General features: G+C 41.0%; 6 protein-coding genes across 7 annotated transcripts; 3 read left to right on the forward strand and 3 right to left on the reverse strand.

Moving 5' to 3' along the window:
• Nucleotides 1-638: 638 nt before the first annotated feature.
• On the forward strand, nt 639-5,023 carry LOC135331722 (adhesion G protein-coupled receptor L3-like). Its single transcript, XM_064526959.1, has 22 exons — nt 639-838; nt 895-1,260; nt 1,466-1,551; nt 1,604-1,776; nt 1,832-2,002; nt 2,066-2,216; nt 2,272-2,382; nt 2,448-2,499; nt 2,548-2,680; nt 2,758-2,804; nt 2,860-3,004; nt 3,058-3,161; nt 3,222-3,324; nt 3,437-3,599; nt 3,687-3,768; nt 3,829-3,895; nt 3,964-4,055; nt 4,105-4,231; nt 4,291-4,332; nt 4,379-4,471; nt 4,528-4,576; nt 4,649-5,023. The coding sequence occupies exons 1-22, from the start codon at nt 672-674 to the stop codon at nt 4,840-4,842; spliced, it is 2,718 nt and encodes a 905-aa protein (XP_064383029.1). The 5' UTR covers nt 639-671; the 3' UTR covers nt 4,843-5,023.
• On the reverse strand, nt 5,006-6,806 carry LOC135331741 (F-box only protein 32-like). Of its 2 annotated transcripts, none has more exons than XM_064526985.1 (10): nt 6,453-6,806; nt 6,305-6,363; nt 6,212-6,249; nt 6,074-6,166; nt 5,912-6,005; nt 5,790-5,861; nt 5,517-5,736; nt 5,338-5,451; nt 5,212-5,281; nt 5,006-5,155 (listed from the first exon to the last, which is right to left on the reverse strand). In XM_064526985.1, the coding sequence occupies exons 1-10, from the start codon at nt 6,710-6,712 to the stop codon at nt 5,051-5,053; spliced, it is 1,125 nt and encodes a 374-aa protein (XP_064383055.1). In that variant the 5' UTR covers nt 6,713-6,806; the 3' UTR covers nt 5,006-5,050. The 2 variants fall into 2 exon arrangements, with proteins under 2 accessions (XP_064383055.1, XP_064383054.1); XM_064526984.1 differs by having other exon boundaries at nt 5,212-5,287; nt 6,453-6,804.
• Nucleotides 6,807-6,988: 182 nt separating this feature from the next.
• LOC135331734 (phosphatase and actin regulator 1-like) lies at nt 6,989-12,696 on the reverse strand. The gene is made up of 9 exons (XM_064526971.1): nt 12,456-12,696; nt 9,723-10,083; nt 9,447-9,588; nt 9,159-9,260; nt 8,729-8,906; nt 8,512-8,589; nt 7,718-7,928; nt 7,391-7,558; nt 6,989-7,278 (listed from the first exon to the last, which is right to left on the reverse strand). Exons 1-9 carry the CDS (start codon nt 12,694-12,696, stop codon nt 7,263-7,265), a joined length of 1,497 nt encoding a protein of 498 aa, XP_064383041.1. The 3' UTR covers nt 6,989-7,262.
• A 69-nt stretch (nt 12,697-12,765) lies between these two features.
• Nucleotides 12,766-14,954, forward strand: LOC135331740 (histone acetyltransferase KAT8-like). Its single transcript, XM_064526983.1, has 5 exons — nt 12,766-13,033; nt 13,082-13,251; nt 13,412-13,861; nt 14,106-14,350; nt 14,594-14,954. The coding sequence occupies exons 1-5, from the start codon at nt 12,859-12,861 to the stop codon at nt 14,811-14,813; spliced, it is 1,260 nt and encodes a 419-aa protein (XP_064383053.1). The 5' UTR covers nt 12,766-12,858; the 3' UTR covers nt 14,814-14,954.
• Nucleotides 14,955-15,127: 173 nt separating this feature from the next.
• Nucleotides 15,128-17,575, reverse strand: LOC135331726 (uncharacterized). Its single transcript, XM_064526964.1, has 2 exons — nt 16,473-17,575; nt 15,128-16,357 (listed from the first exon to the last, which is right to left on the reverse strand). The coding sequence occupies exons 1-2, from the start codon at nt 17,535-17,537 to the stop codon at nt 15,278-15,280; spliced, it is 2,145 nt and encodes a 714-aa protein (XP_064383034.1). The 5' UTR covers nt 17,538-17,575; the 3' UTR covers nt 15,128-15,277.
• A 21-nt stretch (nt 17,576-17,596) lies between these two features.
• LOC135331731 (uncharacterized) lies at nt 17,597-21,107 on the forward strand. Its single transcript, XM_064526968.1, has 4 exons — nt 17,597-17,728; nt 17,964-18,384; nt 18,439-18,492; nt 19,303-21,107. Exon 4 carries the CDS (start codon nt 19,321-19,323, stop codon nt 21,058-21,060), a length of 1,740 nt encoding a protein of 579 aa, XP_064383038.1. The 5' UTR covers nt 17,597-17,728; nt 17,964-18,384; nt 18,439-18,492; nt 19,303-19,320; the 3' UTR covers nt 21,061-21,107.
• The last annotated feature ends 228 nt before the right edge of the window (nt 21,108-21,335 follow it).

Consider the following 21,335-nt stretch of genomic DNA (forward strand, 5'->3'; position numbering starts at 1 on the left):
TGCAGGCTCAGATTTTTGGTTTTTAATTAACGGCATATAATTATAATCATTATTGTGCAAATCCACAAATCAAAATCCAATATAGAGGTTTTATGCATGGGCTGTCACGAAAATGTTGGTCCGCCCTTGAAAAAAGTGGTCCTAGACAATGCTGGAGATCTGCAGTTGCATATCACATCCACCAGCAACAGCTCTTACTTTTGGCCACTCATCTAGCACAACCAACTTCACCAAGGAATCGCTATGAAGAGCATCGACGCGCTCCATTGCACATTCACTCAGATCAAGCTGTTCTAATAATTATGATGAGCTTATGTATACATACATGGTGTGCACTAGTAATGACCCTAGGCTGCCATTATGCATAGCTCTAGTGCAACCACAAATATATAGCAAACCAAACTTTTCAGGGGGGGACCATATTTTTCAGTCCCTGGCCTAGCCTCGATCCCAGGCCGAGTTTTTGCTTTTATAACGGTTAGGCAAACAACTAGTTGCGCCTAACCGTTATAAAAGCAAAAACTCGGCCTGGGATCGAGGCTTCCTGGCCATAGGCCATTGATTGCTTGATTGCGCATGCGCATACCGGTGAGTAGTGTGGTCAGATGCTACATGAATTCATTAGCTGAGCTAGATGATCTGTATAGCGGAGCTTTTCACAGTGCTCTGAAATGGATTTTTCAAGTGCTATTTTCCTAACTGTGTTCCTGGTTGGACAGGTGCGGGGTTTCACGGAACAAAAATTCTTCTATTGTTGCTCTAAAGTATGTAGCCTAGATTCTGGTGTATGCGATCCTGTTCTGGATGATTTCTCGATGGACTCCTCCACAGTTTTAATGTAAGTTTGCATTGCAATATACACCATGCGGATAACGATTATCATTTATTGTGTAGAAAGCTGCTTTTTAAGCTACAACTTTCAGATATCAATCCGAAGTATATGGACACTGTCAGTCTAAAAATTCGTCAATTTCAAGAACCTCAAGACGACAAAACAAATTGGAAAACATTGGCTACATTCCATTCCAATATGTCTACAACCGAGAAGAGAACTCAGAATGAGATTGAAGCAGACTCTGGAACAGTAACAGTATACTTGCTCGGAGAATCCTATGAGCTAGTACAGTTTGGCTGGTTTTTCAGTCATTTAAAGCAAAATACTTTGAGCACCGAAGAACAAGAAACAAAATTGTCCAGAGTTAATGCATCTATTTCTGACATATCAGTTACAATTCTCAACAATAGAGGCTTCGAGTTAAAGTGAGCAAAAATATATGTAGCATCTGCATGCATGCACGTATGTATAATTATAGCTGCACAATTAAACACAACCGTATGTTACGTCATACCAGTTCACATTACAATAACATAATAGCTCTGGTAGCTCTGATAGCTACTTAGAAAAGGAATTAATTACAAGGTATCAGCTCTACTAAGCTTATACTCAAGAATGTCACGTATGCAGGTCAACTTTGTGGACCTCCACTACTCATAATAATGCTCAAGAGCTAACTAGAGTTTCAAAAGTGCTGGCTCTTGGCTCCAACAACAGTAAATTGAAATATTGTCGTAAATAACAATGCATATATATAATTATATATAGGTTTTGAAGAGAGGAACCATGACATTATTAGAAGGTCTGGTGAGAGCAATGAATGCACTGGCAGCCGGAGTAGGGGTAGGGGTTCAAGATCTAGATGCAGTGACAGAACTGACTCCGCAACAACACCTCCAGCTACTGACTCCACACAAACTACAACTGCACATGTTCCTTTGGTATACTTGTTTGTATTTTCTACAGTGCATGTAATGTTTTTGCCCCTATATACAGATTAAAAACGAGTTACTAGCCAATGAAGTGATAGCATTCGAATCCGAGATTAAGGCACTTGTAGACAAGAACAGCTCCACAATTAGTAGCACTATCAGTATGTTGTCAGCTACTGTCAGCAATCTGCTGAGTCTTGAAGCCGACACATCCATAGTAGAGTTAGATCAAGAGGTAAGCCTAAACATAATTATAATGATCATATTTTGATCTTATTATAATGTACTTTAAATACAGCAATTTCTGAGAGGAATAGCAAGCCTATTTAATGGTATCAAGGAACTTCCAATCGCAAAGAGATCATCTCCTGCCAGTCAACTACTTCAACTTCTTGATATTGTCACCCTGACACTATTCACTGAAGGCGTCACTAACAGTGGGAGCCTAAGTAAGCTTGTGTTATCAGTATTTTGCACACTTGACTGTATGTATGCACTGTATAGGTGTTAATGTAATTACTGTCAATCTGCTTGATGGTATCTCTATCCCTGGAGTGGAAGTGAACGGGACATCAATTCAAGTTTTTTTTGAGCAGGTTACTAATGAGAATTTAGGTATTAAAGTTGCTGCAAGAGCAATTTTTAACAGTAATTGCACCATTTTATTACTTCTTATTCAGTGCGGATGTCATCGATTTACTTCTCTGATTTGAGTGAAGTACTTGTAGACAAGTAAGTCATTGCATACAAGCAATATAATTTAATTTTTGACCATCACAGCGAAACCGCTGAACTACTACAGTCTCCTGTGATATCAACAGCTTTCTTGTGTGGGAGAAGAGTTTGTAACACAACGGCACAGGCTTTGGAATTGGCGAAAATACCATCAGTTGAGATTGTTTTAAAACACACTGTAAGTAACCATACAACATGGTGTCAATACCTGACCCCATTTCCCTCTTTTCTACAAATTCAATTATTATTTTATAGGCTGAAAGTGAAGAAACAGTTAACTGCTCGTTCTGGGAGTTTAGGAAGTAAGTTGAACTTGTAATTCCCATCGTTCACATTGTACACAATATTTATTACCAGCGACAGTGCTCAAAATCAAGTGGATGGTTTCTGGAGTCAGGAAGGGTGCAATAGAGTCGATGAAAAGTCTAACTCGTCTGTAACTGTGTGCCGCTGCAATCATCTGACACATTTTGCGATTCTGCTCAGTCCTAAACCCCCTCAGGTATCATATACAATGCACAAGCTGAGCTTACCATGTGTATGTCACTTGTATAGGTAAACAATGCTACAGGAATTGCACTTGGTGTCATTGGATACGTTGGTGTTTCAATTTCTATTGTTTGTCTTGCTGCAACTGCTCTGATATTCATCTGCTTTAGGTACGGTATTATAATAGTTTGAAACTTCTACTATTCTATTCTTTCCCAATAATTATACAGGACACTTTGGAGTATGAGAAGCTACATTCACATACAGCTGTGCATTACAATTATCATCTCACAGTTGGTGTTTGTTACTGCAATAGACAAGACAGGTTCTGAGGTATATCTCATAATTGTGTGTTACTTTTTAGTACACTAACCTATACAGAACAATCGCTATATATTGATTGCAGTTTGGGCACTCTTTGTGTTACTGTATTTTATCCACTCAGGTTGGATGTGCAACAATTGCTGTTGTTCTTCATTATCTGTTTCTGGTTACCTTTATGTGGATGCTAATGGAAGGAGTGATATTGTACATAGTCCTGGTTAAAGTGTTTGTAAAATCAACACACAAGAAATATTACATCCTTGGGTTCACTTTGATCAGCTATGGTAGGTATTCTTGAGAAGCCATTTGTTTATTGAAATAATGTGCTATTCAGACGTGTGTTTTGACGCATAGTGACTCCTTCCTATTAGGGGCACCTTTATTCTATATGGGAACAATTACTTTGCCATTGGGCTTCAGGAGTCCAAGTTGGGACTATGGGTACTCTACAGCGTGAGTTACCAAAGTCCTTCTATTACTACTCAAGTAATTCTTGTCTTTGTACACACTCAGGTGCTGGTTGCGGTATGATACACACTTCATTTGGGCGATTATTGCTCCAGTCATCGTCATAATAATGGTATGTGTTTACGGGCCCTGTGTTTAAATTAAATTACAGTATCTAATCAGTTATGGTAATGTTTATAGATCAACATTGGCTTCTTTTTAATGGCCATTGCAATCATGCATAAGCATGACATTCGTAACCAAGACCAAAAAGACAAAAAGGCAACCATAAAGTAAGTTTAATCAGTAAATAATTATTGTTTGACGTTTATCTGTCCTCAGGCGATGGCTGAAAGCAGCCGTTACTCTAACTGTTGTCATGGGTCTTACTTGGTTTATGGGAGTGCTTGTGATTGGAGACAATCTCATAGCTGTGGCTTTTATTTTCACAATATTTGTCGCATTCCAGGTAATGTTTTACTGTGGTATTGACCGACCACACCATTACATAATTCAATTCCACTACAGGGGGTAATTATCTTTATTGTTCTAGTCCCACTCTCGAAACAGGTATGATAATTATGAGATTGAAATAGTGTATAAGTGTTCTCCTCAGGTTCGAAAAGCTTTCTTTATGTGGAGTCGTGATCGTGTTAATAGCTCATCCTTCCTTAGTTTGCACTTTGGGGACAAGCTGGAAACATGGATGGTGAGAGATGAACTTTTGTTGCATGCATAACTTGATTGTTTGATTATTCTATGCAGTCTAAATCTAGAGATACTCTAGACACAGCAAAGAAGAACGATGTGAATGGTAAGCCACGGCCAGGGAGCACAGTTAAATTGTACATTCAGTTGATGACTATATAATTATGTTTGCATGCAGGTACTCAATCTCACTATCAACTTGGGACATTTGACAGCAGTGGAAGTGGAAGTCATGTCCTGGAAAATCCAACCTATGATAACAATAATTGTTCAACACAAAATGGAGCCCCCTGCAAAGATATGTCGCTAAACTTGGAATCCTCATATCAGCTTTTTGCTGCAAAGGAATTGAAATTTACTCCAACTGAATAATAACTACACTCTGTGCATGTAATGTTAAGTTCATCTCATGCTATTGCTTTTTCATGCATGTAAAAACCACATACTTTTGTTCGAGTCATTTTTATTTTGGGTTTTAAATTACTTAATTTTTCATTGTAAGTTTGTCGATCTCTACCCAAAGTGCAATCATGTAGAGTCATTCAAATCAAGATAGAGTGTTCAAATCATAATTATACATTTAAAAAACAAATAATTGAAAAAATTGTTCGGGAGTAAGATACTGTTCCTGTGGCCCTCTAATCTTTGTTTCCTCATTCACAGCAAGACAGGGATGACCATATGACTGCAAACAAAATGCACAGCTAGTAGTTAGCAAACACAATTTAGTCAGCTACTTACCTTCCAGAACACAAAATTGCACACCTTGCACCAACCAGCTGCAGATACTTCACATCTCAGGTGGCCATCTCTGTCTCTGTTTTACAAAATAATTATGTAAAATAACAACAACATAATCATAATTACCTGTACTGTTCCATAAAGGAATTTTTCCTGTCGGTCGATGCTTTTACCTGTCCGTAGTGGAATAGAGTCAACCTCCTCCAAATGTGATAGTCTTCAGTGATCTCATGAAATCTCCTTCAGGGGTAATCAAAGACACATAATAACTAAGATATCACGTGTATTGCTACAAGCCTACATACATGTTTGTTGCTCCAAGGTTCAAAAGGTCTTTTGGATGAGTCAAGTACGTAGCAATATGCTGTATGCAGTCAACTGGTAGATCATCCAGCTCCAATTGTAAGATATTTTGACGATTGTCTTCATTCAAGCTGCTCTGTAGTTGTCTCTTCATCTTCAACACAGACTTAATTTTGCTGTCCACATTTCTCACACCAAAGCTGCTGAACTGGTTCTGTCGCACTGCAAATACACACAAGCAATGACACACTATATACTATTAAACCATAACTAACATTTCTCAAATGATGAAATTGCACTTTCCATCATTTTGAAGACAAGGCCACTGTACTTCTTAGAAGAGATGCCTGTACAAATTATATTTCTGTGAATGCACAATACACAGTAGTTTGCTCACAGATGTCTTTTGCTCTGTCCATGAGCCTAAGTAGGACATTCTGCATGCTTCCACTGAGTGTAGGTTGAGGCGTCTTAAAGATGAGAGCAACTACCTGTAATAAGAAAATTAAAATCAGTGATCGTTCCACAATAACATAACAACAGCTTGAATATACCGCACCTGGCATATAAAGGGGAAGCAGCCGTCGTTATTCAGAGCTTGTTCAAAATTAAGCTTATTGACAGCATCAGAAATAGTTGAGTAGTGACTGCTCTGTAGGAGAGGAGTACAATAGTCTTTGCTAGCATAATTACTTACTTCTTTTGATGAAGACCTTGCAGACACACATCGCTGATCTGTGATACAATAACAACATAAATTATACTAATAATATTCAGTATATACACTCACCTAGCAGGAGGTTCAATCGCTTGACCTGTTTATCAATAAGTTCAGTCTCTTTAGAGTAGCTGCACGGAAACAATCGTTACCATAGACAATAGATACAAGTGAACCAAATAATTAAATATTATAATCAGTGCTTATTTTCCATACATACTGTGACGGTTTGGCTGCTCCCTCGCTCCATATCACCTGAACCTTTGGTCTCTGCTTGCTCTCCTGGGATGGACTAGTAGCTCTGGACACTTTCTTACTGCTGTTCGTACTGGAAGCTTTAGAAGATGAGCCACTGCTTGTACTAAACTGACGACGCAGTTGCTGGTTAAGACTGTTCTTTATTTCAGCCAGCCTTCTCCATCCAAAGTCTGTCCTAATCCATTTTTCTCCGGGTGATCTCCAGTCTCTGAACAGTGCCATTGTTTTGTTTTGGTTGATTTGCAGCAAGATAAAAAAGTAAACAAATCACTTGTTTTTAAATGCAAACAGCACTCAGCTGTTTTACCTTATTTGGTAAAAACCGAGGCATTGTTACTATTATTAGAACAGCAGAAAGTACGTCATTTTGCAGTAAGCGCAAGCTTATGTCATTAAGGGTCTTTACCCATTCTTTTTCGGTTTACAAACAATAATTTAGTCATTCATTAGTGTCATGTATGACTGCTCTGAAATGATCTACAGTTGAGCAACACAATAAAAGGTAGTGCACTTGTTCAATCAGCTACAGAACGTGCACAAAGAAGAAGGATTAAAACTGACAGCACAACTGCTCGTGTAAAAACAAAGAAATATTTATGATTGCAAATAACCAATAAAATAAGTGCAATAAAGAACATACATTTTATCTCACCCTACAAAAATAGCACATACAACCAACATATAGTTTTAAAATTGTGCAGTCTGCCCTTGAGAACTAAGATCCACTGCCCACACAAACACAAGCATAGAACGATGAAAAAAGAGTATCCTCTCACGGTCTATGATATCTGCAGGGAACAAAAAAGATACTTATAAGACATGTTGATAGATTACTCCCACAGATCAACACAATATAATTATACGCTCTTATTCTATAAACAACCACAACTTGCCACTGACCTAGTCATGTATTCACTTGCTGGGTGAATCTGCATTTCAAATCTCTTGAATTCGTTTAGTTCCTTTCGAATGCTGGCCTTGTCCTCAGGGCGCAGTCTAGTCCAAGGCTTGTCTGCTGTTCTGTCAAAGGCCTCAGCCTCAATCACTTCAGCGTAGTCAGCAAACGATCTGGATATACAGAGAAACACAGGTTGGAGAATTGAACAGTAAGTACATGATTGAACATTTGGCATCCCAGTGCAACAAATAGCATGCCACATTTAGTGGTATACACATGGGCAGAAGAATTGAGTGTCTACATGGAGGCAGTAAAAAAGAACTTCTTACATCAAAATTTTCTTCTGCCGTAGTTCTTTTACAGTAGGCCTTCGACTGAGTTTCCTCTCCAGCTCGACCTTACGCTCCTCCCAGGATTGTTCTCTCTTAGATTTCTCCTGGGGAATAATATTCCTTTCTTTGAGTTCTCCTTGGCTGGGTCGCTGACTCAGTCGTCTCATCAGATTGCCCTCAATCGTAGCACGTCGCTCAGCAGTTTGAGCTGGGGGGGGAGGGGGGGGTTAAAAACAGCATGATACAGGTCACACAATAGCACTAGGTACATTTAGATCATGTTTGCCATAAATACTGCAATTTGATTGGCTAAAGGAAGTGTTCTATCCAAATCATGTACTTATTTAGAAAATCATGTACTTACTTAGAAAATCATGTACTTCACTTAGAAAATCATGTAGCAAAGATTAGATAAGAACATTCAAATCTGATTGGCTAAATACTCATGGTTGTTATGATCTAAAATGCTTAGACACTGTTTAGGAAGTTTCCACATGATTTAAAAGTCCTCAGGGCTAGTAGAACCCTCACTGCGTTCAGGATACTACAACCAGCCCTTTGGGCTTCTAAATCATGTAGAAACTTCCTAAACAGTGTCTAACTATTATGTAGAGCCACAGACAAAACGACACCTACAAGCAGAAACAGAACTTGATATTTAAAAAGGGATTGCTTATTTGTAGAATCACTGCCTAACTACACAACATGTACAAGCAGACCTGCTGTTTACAAAGGAACCAATGGGGAATATTGTTAACTTGTGTATATATATAGAGCCATTGAAAACTCACTTGGAATTGCCTCCTTTTTCCTTCTTTTCCGTACAATTGCAATACTGTCACTGCGACACACCTTGCCATTGACTGTGACTGCAGGAAGCAAGATTACAGGAGTCAGATACGTGTACCATAACAATCAAAAACACGGTCTATGTGTGTGTATATACGAATAGGCAAGCTTTAAATAAGGTACATGCACCTATTACACAACACATGTATAATTATGTACTTTTTTCGTCCTCATCAACAGGTTGACTAGGGCCGTCGTCTTCATCGCTATCGCTATCGGTATAGTCCTCGTCGTCTGTCAAGTCATCATCAGGGGAGTACACCACATACTTGTCATTGGACTTCTGTTTGGCCCGCTTTTTTTTGGAGGATTTTTTTGATTGATCATTGTCGGATGTCTGGAATGAAAAGTTTGCAAAATATGTGACGCAAGTACAAAGTGATAAATATCAAGATGCATTCTGTAGATCGTACGGTGTTCTATCAAGAAAACGTTGTCAAAGGTTACGCATGTGAACACTTGAAATATGCCAACTATGTGTATCAACTCGCAAGTATGGATTGCTCAGATATGCACACGTATTATAGGATCTCGTTACCTAAAAACTATTATAGTCTTAATGCAACACACAACGCTCTCATTGCTGTACCTCTGGTGATGTGTGTTTGAAGCGTAGTGCTCTCTCCTCCTCATAGGTTGCCCCTCCCTTGAGGATGCTTCGTGGTGGAGGAGTGGCAGCAGCTGCATTAGGCTGCAGGGGGAAACAGGATAGTAACAGAGTATCATATAACAGACTGACTGACAATGAACAAACATGCGTAACACAATACAACAAACAAGATTTTTATAAGTTCCCATTTCAGAGGTATTTACAAATACAGAGAACTGATACTTAAAATAGTTCTAGTAAATATATATATATAGATTGTTTTCTTACATTTGAGAGGTTGACAACTTTCTTATCGTTTGTCACCAGTGGAGAAGTGACATCACTGTGTCTGCCATTGTGGCCACTCTGTTGTGGGTACTGGAAGTCGGAGGGCATGCTGGCTATAGAGTAGTCGGATGTAGAACCAACTCTGTGAGGAGGGAAATAAAATGAAGGCAGTTAGGATTAAAAGACCACACATGAAGTTTACTCCTACAAGTATCGTACATGTACATGTACATGTACTACAACATTCCAGACATGTTTTCACAAAAGTCAATGTACCTTGCTGCTGGTTGTGGTGAGTGTGAGCTTGCTCTTGCATCCATATGATTGTCCTTCACTCCAGGCCCTGCAAACTGGTGTGGGTGGTTATAGGGTGGTGGGGGAGGAATGCCAGGCTGGTAAGACATTGAACGCGGCCCTGCAAATTGTCCCGGTATTGGTTGCTGCTGCTGCTGACTCTCGTAGTGTTGTTGCATCTGTTGCATGAATTGTTGCTGCGGTTCTGCTGGATGTTGAGAGTGGTACCCGTTCATATCGTTACTAGCTCCCGGATGAAATTGTGGAGATCGATGCAGAGGGTTGAGGTAGGTGACTGTGTTGGGTCCTTGCTCAGCATTTTCAGAGCTGCTTAGAGAGCCTCCTATAGAAACAAGAACAGAGCAACTTCATAACCGTTTGCTAACGACGTATGACCACTACTAAGCAGTTTGCAAAGTGCACGATTTAGGCAAGCTGTGTAGCTGTATAATTAGATGGCACCATGCTATATGACACAATCACTAATTACAGTATATACACAGTTGTGTGTACAAACATGTGGGCGATGAGCAAACACATATCCACTAGGTACTGACTGTATTGGGCCGAGGCCATAACCACCCACACACTTATGGATAGTGGGCTGACTAGACATAAACACCCACCAGATGTTGAAATAGAAAATAAACACAGAACTTTACTTATAGCCAATGTTAAATGCAGTCTTGAGTACCAGCTAGACAATACAGCTACTGCCTCTTATTGCCAGGGAGTGGTAGCCTCTATGCACTAAACCAATGCTTACTTAGCCAAAACACAAACACACTACTACGGATATTATGAAACACAAAACAAATTCACAATATAAACCATTTGATACTAGGTACACAATAGCCCACAATAGCCATATGTTCAGCTTTCAGCCTATCAGCATTAGTCTTACTTTCCGTACTTAAGTAGGTGATAGTTGAGAAGGTATCAAGCACCTCATCCGAGTCAATAATATATTTGTTGTTGAGGATATCTAAACATTCAAAATTCCACGAATGCCATCAGAAAGCTATTAAAATAATATTGCTCACCACCCACAAATTACTACGAAGGAAGTTTAAGTTATGCAAATACACGAGAAATTGGGACTAATGCTGACATTGAGATTTGAGGCCTTAATGGATCACACCAATTCACGCATGCAGAGGTGGGAAAGCAAGTGGTTATAATCACATCAGGAAGCAACACAGCCAGTAATGACACGACAATTATCTGAGGCCATACTGCAACTCTACACATACTGAAAAATTGAAGGCAACCTTGACAACCAAACTTCAGTTTCAGAGCGAAGAATCTAATGTAAAGGAAAATTAACAGTACATTCACAAGATTAAGGCAACAAAGACGGACTTAGCTCTGATCTCATATCACAAAGAACGTAATTTTAGAGTGTTTTGATTGGTCAATCATTCGGGAAGACTAGCTTTATTGGTTCATTGGTTCATTAACATTATGAATTGCCACATAACTAATTGGCATCCCTCACACGAAGAGCTGTGAGGCTATTAAGCACACACAGAGACTTATTCAATTAAGGCTTCACTGCCCAGATAAACAATGCCCGTACAAAGAGGACACAACAGAAAAGATGGTGGGAGGGAGCAACTGGTAACGTGATGGCTACAATCAACTAACCGATCAGGTACAGTAGGCCATATACAATACACACCTAAACATTCTAGGAATCTATACCCAGTGGCAAGTAAGCGATTAAACATTGACAGCTATTAATTTTTGAATTCTTAATGAATGCCTAAGTTGATACGAACACAGATAAACAACAAGAGAAGACATGCACTTGAAGCCATGGTAAAAATCGTCAACACCTAAACATAAAATTTTCCTGAACACAAAAAGGGAAATACATTCAGACATGTCCTGTTATCACACACCCTCTGCCGCTGGCCCTATAATTCCACCATCTGTGTACCCAAAGCTGCATGTGCAAATCCATATGCTATAGTAGACAATGTTTTTAGTACATGGGTCATTTTGAAAGACACTACTACCCAGAGGGAAAAGCACAGGTTCTGCAGTTACAAAGAAAGAGCTGGAGACAAAACAAACAATGTTGCTATGCGCTAATAGAGCTGGGGAAAGCTGACACAAGGTAGTGTCTCAAGTTCAAATTTAAAACGGACATGCAATAAGTATCACAACAGATAATTATGGCTCACAGCCAACACTTGGTGGGTCAACATTCACAGTATGCTGATACGGGGCTATTAGAGACGCATGGACAAACAGGAGAGCTAACAATAATTATTACTAGTGCAAAAGGAAATACTCGAGCCTTTATATGGTCTGTGGCTTACTTAGGATAAGTTAATGTTTTGGTAATGGTGCAGGCACTTTATGTATTTAGATTCATACATAATCTAAGTACGCCATAGTATCGCGTACGTACAGACTAAACACTGTGAATACGATTATTCTAGCGATACTAACACACGATTTGAACTGAATACAACCAACTACTGCTGCCTAGTAAATGACAGCCCACTTGCTATGAACTACGATGAGAACAGGGGTACACAAGTAATGGACAGACAGACAGACAGTAGTTGCTAAGAGATGGTGATGGCACTAGCTCATCAAGTGGTACGTGGTACGTGTAGGGAGGCAGACACTCCCCACTCACATTTATATTGACACTATTAAGTATTGTCAAACACACACACACAGCCTGGTATATACACTCACCACTATTCTGTCCACTGCTGTCACTTTTGCTGTTCTTCTTCTTCTTACGGTGCCATTTCCAGGGTCTGACTAGCCTGTATAAGAATCCTTTGCCTCTCTTGGAAGTGTCCATATCATCAACACTAGAGTTTCTACGCATACTCCCCACTTGCTCGCTTGGTCTTGGTCTTGAACTGCTTAGTAAGTTCGAGTCACTCTGAGACATAGCTCTGGAATCTGCCAGGCCTGTATTGTAAGCCATACCGTTAGATACACCCAGATCTTTCTTTTATTATCAAAGCTATCAAGTTAGTATAACACCTACTGACATCATAGTAAGATCACATGATAAGCCATGTGTCATCACAAAAGCTAAGAAGCTTTAGTTAGCGAGACTTGGACTGTACAGTCATATTGGCTTACAATGGAGACAACAATGGCACAAGAGAACCAGGCTCCTTCCTCAGGCTTGTTACCATCTGTGGGAAGCTTCTACCATGTTCAGTGGGCCGATGAGGCCTGGCATGTGGCTGAAATCATCCAGCAAAGAGTAGAACCAGAGACCCAAGAGAACCAAGTCTATGTACACTATAAAGAATGTAAGTGCTATCAGTAATTTGTTATAAGTAAGTTAAATTTCCGTACAGTCAATCGTCGTATGGATGAGTGGATCCCAGTATCCCGTGTTGACGTGAAGAAGGGAATAGTAGAAGAGACCCCCAAAGAGATTGACACCATGTTGGAGCTGAACGGGCGAGAGAGGAAGGTCACTAGGAATCTGAAGAGAAAACACGATGAAATCAATCACATCCAAAAGGTAGAGCATTGTACAATACATGTCTATATACAATACATGTCTATATAAATGCAATACGGCACCTTCCAATTGCGTTTGTACAGTGCCCATTAACTAACCTGACCTTCAGTATGAGGAAATTAATACATTGCTACTGTGATTCCTACCGTTTCCTATACAGTCTTTTGAAGAAATGGACCCAACAACAGCTGCTCTTGAAAAGGAGCACGAGGCTCTCACGAAAGTCAAGTACGTCAACAAAGTCCAAATCGGCAAGTACGAGATTGACACTTGGTATTTCTCGCCGTATCCGGAGGAGTACGGTAAACAACCCAAACTCTGGATCTGTGAATACTGCCTCAAGTACATGAAGTTTGAGAAATCCTACAAGAAGCATTTGGTTGAGTGTACTGTTCGACAACCTGTGGGGAAAGAGATTTATCGGAAAGGAACCATCTCTGTTTTCGAGGTTAATGGATCTGACCACAAGATTTACTGTCAAAATTTGTGTCTTTTGGCGAAGCTGTTTTTGGATCACAAAACTCTGTACTTTGACGTCGACCCATTTTGGTTCTACGTACTCACTGAAGTGGATAGAGTAGGCTGCCATATTGTGGGATACTTTTCAAAGGTCGGTCCTCACTTAGTAATCACCCTTTACCTGTGTGTGTGTATAATACATACGTCAAAACATGTGCTTATATAAGAGGTTGGTATTTGTTAACATGTACTATAGACTGCCTAATTTGCGTACCTGTCTCTAAGCAACCCATGTAGGTTGCGTCTAGTCAGTTTATCAGTTGCACAGCAACCCGTATACACACTACGATATGACAAGCTACGATAATCAATCTGTATCCCCTCTATCCTTGTAGGAGAAGGAGAGTCCAGAGAGCAATAACGTGGCATGCATTCTCACTCTACCCCCCTACCAGAGGAAAGGCTACGGCAAGTTCCTCATAGCCTTCAGCTACGAGCTGTCTAAGCTTGAGCAGTCTGTGGGCTCACCGGAGAAGCCACTCTCTGATCTGGGCAAACTCAGCTACCGCAGCTACTGGTCTTGGGTACTGCTGGATATACTCAAGGACGCACACGGAGCATTGTCTATCAAAGATCTGAGGTGAGAGTACAGTGTGGGTAATGTGTGCATGGTCACTAGTTTGACTTTTGGTGCTTTCTTGGCCATTTGTTACGGGTACAGATTTGCAATGTTTTAGTGGTTTAATTACATTGTAGCTTTGCATAAATATTGTACGATACAGGGTATACACATGTAGTTAAGATTTAAGCCTGATTATGCACACTGTACTAGCTACATGTAGCTGTACACACACAATTGATCCCTCTTCTCCCTCCCATGCAGCTCACTAACTAGTTTCACACAAGAGGACATCATTGGCACGCTACAATCCCTCAACATGGTCAAGTATTGGAAGGGCCAGCATATTGTCTGTGTCACTCCTAAACTGGTGGAGGAGCACATGAAGTCGGCTCAGTACCGAAAACCACTTCTGACTGTTGACTCTGAGTACGTACGCTGGAGCCCACCTGTGAAGACACCCAAGACTACCAAAAAACATTGACTTTGCCTTAATTATGTGTATGTACAATTATGTGTATGTACAATCATGTATATAGTTTGCTGTTTTTATGGCTTAATTATACTTTCACTTATTATTAATAATGTTCATATTTGGGAGATGAAAAAGAATTTGCCAATTTCAGCCAAATACCATGAATTATAGCCCACAGTCCAAGGGCGAAAAATAACAAATTACGACCCCAACGAAAATTTGGATTGAAACATCATTTCGTTGTAAGCATTCAGAATGTGTGAATTTGGATAAACGAGAAAGATAATCAACCTCCCATTTAATGACTTTCTCACCACCTTAAATTTATTAATTGGAAAGGGAATCTATTGTCACAATAAGTTAATGCATTATTTTACAACAAGAATGTTAAGCAAGCTATACAGTAGTAGCTGGAGTATAAAATAGGTGATAAACATAAATGACTGCACGGTTAAAATGATGCGGTGATAATACTATTCGTCCTCAACAATTTCATTGATGATCCTCATAATCTCCTCGTGACTGCGATCCAAAATCCGATACGGGTTCAAAGTTCCATACCCAATCTCTTCAGCATGGTGACCTGGGGAGGAGCTCATCTCTTTAAGAATCTCTCTCATCACCCACACGTTTTGAATATGCTCAATAAGTGGCTTCCCTCCAATCTGGTACTCCTCCTTATCACTCGCACAGATCTCTGTCACGGCTTGTAAGATAAGACACACAAGTCCTGCCACTCCAGGTGTTGCACAAGACGTCCCACTAGCACAGTCCATTGCAAACGGGCCCACAGTTCCTGGCCCAGGTCCCCAGAGGTTGTCACCGGGGGCAAGGAAATCAAGTTCTCGACCGACAGGAGAGAAGGATGTTGGTTTACCGTTCTCATCGTGAGCTCCGATACAGAGGACATGACCCAAACGAGCAGGAAATGCGATGGGTTGTAGACGAAGACGACCGACATTCGAAGCACAGCACACAACGATAACCCCAAGACTAGTCAGGTCTGAAATAACTTGTGCTCTTTCATGAGAGTGGTAGGTTGAGGCTAGAGAAATGGAGACAACATCGATCCTTAATTCTCCACTAACATGCTGTTGTTTCAGCCACTCCAGAGATGCATGGAAGGCATCTGAGTCCACGTCTCCATTGCTCGTTTTGACCACTTTACAGACAACCAATTTCGCACCAGGGGCAACTCCAGGCGGAATTCGGATACAGAGAGAGTCTGGATCGTGAGTGTTGACGGGGCAGAAATGAGAGTTTCCAGCCGCAATACCAGCGCAGTGGGTACCATGACCGTCAGAATCTATAGCGCAGTCAATATCATCGATTTCCTCTTTGACAAAGTTTTTGACGGCGAGGATTTTCCCCTTGAATGAAGGGTGCATGTAGTTGATGCCCGAGTCAATCACAGCGATGGTTGTCCCAGATCCGTTGATTCCTTTCTCGTGGAGTCTGTCCAGATTCCATATTTCTGATACAAAGGGACCATCGGTGCTCAGCTCAGCCTCATCAGTGTAGGTACAGTCAGTGGAGAACGCTCTACGGGCTTTCTGCAAGAGGGAACAAGTAAAGAATATCACATGACAGGGCATAACATAAAAACACACTTTCAGAAATTATATTTGGGCAAAAAAATCTGATTGGTTGGGCCAACAATGCACAAACCTGTTTTGCTGACTTCTGTGATGCTCTATAGGCCACAAGGTCACCACTGTTGTCTGATGCTGCGTTCAGGCTGCTAACAAGGGAGAAAGGGTCGATAGCTTCCCCACACACAAATGGCTCGTCCATTTCAGCAATGTAGTTGGGTCCAGGGGCTCCAAGATCGTGGCTAGAATAGGTGACAGTAGGAGTGTTCTTTCTGTTGTATTGTTTCAGCTCAGAGGAGAGCATATCGGCAAATACCTCTACCATGTCATCAGAAGAGATCAATGTGAGGTCTTTTATATTCGCTTTACGGAGCAAGGTTGCGATTGCTTTGAGATCAAATTGCTTTAGATTGTATTCGTGAAGAGATGAAGACATAGGCAAAAACAAGTGTGTGATGGAGAATCGGGAACTCACAATCGGCTGAAGAAGCAGAGCAAGATTTGTTTGAGGGTGTAAAGTAACCGTTGGCAACAGAAGCTCCTCGATTGAATTGACCTTGCCTAGCTGCTCAAATATATTTTGAAGAAAAACACTCAGAAACTGACTGTCTTCACTCAATTTTTCAACATACTGAGCTGGAAATCGAAGGTTGAGCACTTGCAGATCTTTAGCAAGGTCCCACAAAGAAACGTATGTTACGGCAGTGGTAATTACAAAATCTGATAGAGCCATCTTCGAGTGAAGAATTGAACTTGGTATCCTTGGAGGGAGATAAAGTACCAACTCGTTGAGTGAACGCTCATCAAATGTTTTTACGTGAACAGGTTTTATTATTTTTTTACGCTTTGCAGGAGGTCCTCCTTGAAAGTCCACTTCATCTTTACCACCAAAGAGAGGAGTTGATAGGGAAGAGTTCCCTCTATCAGGTGTTGAACGGCCAATTAGGCCAAGTGCATGGCCTCTTACGAACAGGGGGGGTTGTGCAGTTAGATTGCTTCGAGACGAGTACGAGTGATATGGGTGGATTCCAGAGGACAGACCGAGCTGGTGGGGTGGTGGAAAGTGGAGAGAGGTAGAAGAGGAGCTCTTGAAGATGTGATACTGCTTGACTTGGTCCATTTTCATGGATACGGATGCCATTTTGATGTATTTTGAATAAGGCTGTTAAAAACGGGGGAGGGGCTGTAGCAGATCAGCCCCGCCCCTACTTTAATAAACACCTGAAAGGAAACATTCTGCTCATCATGGCCGGCTATTCATGTCATGGCTGTGATATTGCACAGAGAGGACTCAGAGGTTCAACCAGTCTTCCAAGCACTCAAGTCCTTGTGGTGAGTGTGTGTATTATGGGGGGGGGGGGGGTTAATAGTAGCCCACTGCTGAGCGAGCTGGTTGGTAAGAAGAAACTTGCTCGAAAGATGAAGCTCTGTGGTGTGTACTCCGTATTCTGTGCGTGTTCTTTAAATTATTTCATAGACATGTCTTATAGGCAAGCTGGTACGTGTAGTATGTAGGCAGCTCTTCGATATCCCTTCAATGTATTATCCTATAATTATGTGACCACAGGGAGATTTATTTCGAGGAGATACAGCACCCGCTTCCAGGACATCCGGGGGGAGTTTCAATATCCTCTCACTATGTGCTATAAGTGTGCACATGTACATAATTACACACGTCCATCTGTAGGTTAATTGTTGTACTGTGTTCAATCTCCCTCAACATAATGATTGTGTGATCTTAGCTTTTGACTGTGCATGCAGTTTTATCCTTAACCCCTTGATCACTGACCCTTACGAGGTGTTCCGGATGCTACGTCACATGACAGCCGGAATAGCGTCAGAGCACCACTTCCTGCCCATCATCCAGTACTGGATGTCATTGTGATCACCCGAGACGACTACTGGGCCTGCAGAGTGAAACAAAGAAGAAACATGAAATCGTCGTTCAAGAAAAGGTGGAGAACAAGAGACGAGGACTCAAGGAAGAGGTCAGTTACAACCAATTGACCACACCCAACTCACTCACCCTCCCATCTCTACAGTTATCAGACAGCCTGCCGCTACTGGAATCCCACCCCCTCCACCACCACTACCAGGTGAGTACTTTTCCCTTTAGGATTGCAAAAGTGAGTGGGTGACATGGCCCGAAATTTTAAGAGAGTGACTTAGACCTTAGAAGGCTTATTGTGGGTAGAGTGCAGTGAGGGCTCCCCAGAAATGGGTAGAGTAGCAAGAAAGGGAGAGGTGCGTACTAGGCTACTAAGCTACTGTGTACTAGGCTACTAGACTACTGTGTACTAGGCTACTAGACTACTGTGTACTAGGCTACTAGTACTTTAGGTAACTAGCTATGAGCTGGCTAAGGCTATGGCTATATAGAGTCACTTTCAATTTGTTTTATATTGTCAAAGCTTTTCCTCGCATTGAGCGATTCTTCATGACAAAAATAATAGAAAACAACTAGTGACTTTATAGACAAAAATGAACACCTGACATGTGAATACTCAGCCACCAAACCAGACATCAAACCAGACGTTATACTGGTTTGACTGGTATTTTACTATAGGGCTACCTAGTCAACGTTTTTGTCTATAAAGTCACTAGTTGTTTTCTATTATTTTTTGTCCTGAAGAATCGCTCAATGCGAGGAAAAGCTTTGACAATATAAAACAAATTGAAAGTGACTCTATATAGCCATAGCCTTAGCCAGCTCACAGCTAGTTACCTAAAGTACTAGACTACTGCGTACTAGGCTACTAGGTGTAGATGAATGGGTACTGATGATTAATTCATTTGGAATTTTGGAAATAGTTTATTCATTGCCTACGTGTACTACGTGATACATAGAACCACTAAGTAATGGTGCCATGTCTGTCAGGCTATAAAAGATGTGCCTCTACCTACAGTGATTACATTGATTGATCATGGAAGTTCCGATGCTGCTCTCCCTCCCTACTGAAGTACTGCTCCAGATCACTGACTATTTGCCAGCCTATGACAAGCTATGTCTCCGTATCTCCTGCAGGAGGTTCTACTCTCTCCTCAGCGACCCTCGTGCCTGGAGTTCCCTGGTGTGGAAGAATTGTCGCAGACGAGATCCAGACTTCAAAACACTCAAACTGGCACTGGAACTGTCTCGCTCATATGTCCAATTTGTGCAGATAACAGAGTCACAAAGGTTTCCCAATGCAAGGTTTTTCCCTGAAATTGTTAGATGCAAGCAAATACGCTATATATCATTGACTGGCACCTTCTCGAAATACATATGGCTGAGCTTGCTTGACTTTTTACTGCGTGAATTACGGTCCCTGTACTGCCTTACTGTGACAGGAAATGAAACGTCTGCTATAATGGCTGCTAGAGTTTCGAAAAGTCTGCAGGTACTCCGTATTTATCCTGAGGATGCAGTTTGCGCTGTGAAGACTTGGAAAATGCATAGGTATATGCCTCCAAATCTGAAATTGTATTGTTGTCACGTAAAGTTGGCATCAATTCTACCCTACCTAACAAGTAGTGACCACCCAGCACACTTATCCATCTATCCAAACAGCTCCCCAGTTGCTGGAAATGTGGTCAACAAACACCCAATTATTAGATGGTCGTTATATCCCAATGTTGAGTTGTTGACTTGCCCGACTGCATCTGTTTGCTCCACAGCTTCACAATCCTCAGATCTGATTGTATCTCATGGCAACTCCTCCAGTCAAGATCCTGTCAGTGCTACAGTGTGCAGTGAATCTCTGAATGGACTTGCACATACTATTACCATGCCACTTTTGCCACCAAGTATTGAATCCCTGTTCTTGGCTGGAACAGAAAAGTTATCTCCTTCTGACCTTACACTGGTCTCTGAATTGTGTCCAAAGCTGGCTTGTCTTGATATTCGAGGTTGTACGGACGCTTTATCGAGTCTACTAGGATTGGCTGATATCAGTTCAAATTGTGCAGGTTTGGCTGCTCTGAATATAGATGAAATTCATAATATTGAGAATGTGTCTTCTCTCTGGGAGATCCTATCAAGGATGAGGAAACTGCGTTACTTGTCAGTGAGCTATTCATGTGTAGCTATAGCACCAACAAGCCCTTTTGATGAGCGTTGTGTTTCTCGCATGAAAGTCAGTTTGGCACAAATGAATTTGTTTGCAATTGATATTAGTAAAAGTGTTTATAATGAAAATCTCCAAGTCGAAATTTTAATTCTCCTGCCAGCTTTCCGAATGTTGCAACACTTACAAATCACTATCAACAAGCGAGTGTCCACACTCGACCTAACTAATGTTCTCCCCAACTTGCCTTCCCTCACACAGCTATTTGTTGTCCTCCCTGATTCGGGCAATGGCCACCGGCTCATGTTACCCACAGATCCAGATTGCTATTCATCTCTGAAGAAGCTTAGCATTCGTTGTCAACAATTTGATGTTTCCGATGATCTGGCTCTCAGTCTCTCTCAGTCTCCATCTCTGATGTATCTACAGCTCTATGTTGGATCATGTCCTCTTCTCATTGATCTACTAGCCAATTTTCGTCGGCTCTATGAATGCTATGTTAGGTGCTTTGGCAGAGATCACGCTGGAGTCAATCGAAAGCGGACACTCAGCAATTACGGACTATGTGGATTCGTGAATTTAAAAAAACCATTTATTAAGCAAGAAGTGTTATTTTGATCTTTTTGTAATTGCCACTTGATTTTAATCGTAATTTCAAACTTTAATTGCTTCCTTTGCCATTTGGTAACCTTTTGCTAAATTTCATTGTGGTTGGAGGTAACAAAGAAGAGTAGCCAATCGTATAATGCAATTAAAGTTCTGACCGTGACTATATATCCTTAGTGTGGCAGCAGGGTAAAGGATATCTCCTAAATCTGGGGATCTCAAATCCCCATAATAAAGCAAGTAGCTAAACAGTTTGTTCTACCGACGATCTTTGCCCGTTTTGTGGG

This window comes from Halichondria panicea, chromosome 2 (genome assembly GCF_963675165.1).
Source record: "Halichondria panicea chromosome 2, odHalPani1.1, whole genome shotgun sequence".
Classification (NCBI taxonomy): Eukaryota; Metazoa; Porifera; class Demospongiae; order Suberitida; family Halichondriidae; genus Halichondria; species Halichondria panicea.

Excerpts from the sequence above, each read along its gene's own strand:
- LOC135331722 (XM_064526959.1), top strand. The coding sequence starts at position 672 with ATGGATTTTTCAAGTGCTATTTTCCTAACTGTGTTCCTGGTTGGACAG. Across the intron at positions 3,005-3,057 it reads TCAGTCCTAAACCCCCTCAG|GTAAACAATGCTACAGGAAT; the intron begins GTATCATATACA and ends TCACTTGTATAG. Across the intron at positions 4,333-4,378 it reads TAGTCCCACTCTCGAAACAG|GTTCGAAAAGCTTTCTTTAT; the intron begins GTATGATAATTA and ends TGTTCTCCTCAG.
- LOC135331741 (XM_064526984.1), bottom strand. The coding sequence starts at position 6,712 with ATGGCACTGTTCAGAGACTGGAGATCACCCGGAGAAAAATGGATTAGG. Across the intron at positions 6,364-6,452 it reads GGAGCAGCCAAACCGTCACA|CTACTCTAAAGAGACTGAAC; the intron begins GTATGTATGGAA and ends GTTTCCGTGCAG. Across the intron at positions 5,156-5,211 it reads GCAATTTTGTGTTCTGGAAG|TCATATGGTCATCCCTGTCT; the intron begins GTAAGTAGCTGA and ends TTTTGTTTGCAG.
- LOC135331734 (XM_064526971.1), bottom strand. The coding sequence starts at position 12,696 with ATGGCTTACAATACAGGCCTGGCAGATTCCAGAGCTATGTCTCAGAGT. Across the intron at positions 10,084-12,455 it reads CAGCAGTGGACAGAATAGTG|GAGGCTCTCTAAGCAGCTCT; the intron begins GTGAGTGTATAT and ends TTGTTTCTATAG. Across the intron at positions 9,261-9,446 it reads AAGTTGTCAACCTCTCAAAT|CCTAATGCAGCTGCTGCCAC; the intron begins GTAAGAAAACAA and ends TTCCCCCTGCAG.
- LOC135331740 (XM_064526983.1), top strand. The coding sequence starts at position 12,859 with ATGGAGACAACAATGGCACAAGAGAACCAGGCTCCTTCCTCAGGCTTG. Across the intron at positions 13,862-14,105 it reads TTGTGGGATACTTTTCAAAG|GAGAAGGAGAGTCCAGAGAG; the intron begins GTCGGTCCTCAC and ends CTATCCTTGTAG. Across the intron at positions 14,351-14,593 it reads TTGTCTATCAAAGATCTGAG|CTCACTAACTAGTTTCACAC; the intron begins GTGAGAGTACAG and ends CCTCCCATGCAG.
- LOC135331726 (XM_064526964.1), bottom strand. The coding sequence starts at position 17,537 with ATGGCATCCGTATCCATGAAAATGGACCAAGTCAAGCAGTATCACATC. Across the intron at positions 16,358-16,472 it reads CACAGAAGTCAGCAAAACAG|AAAGCCCGTAGAGCGTTCTC; the intron begins GTTTGTGCATTG and ends TCCCTCTTGCAG.
- LOC135331731 (XM_064526968.1), top strand. The coding sequence starts at position 19,321 with ATGGAAGTTCCGATGCTGCTCTCCCTCCCTACTGAAGTACTGCTCCAG.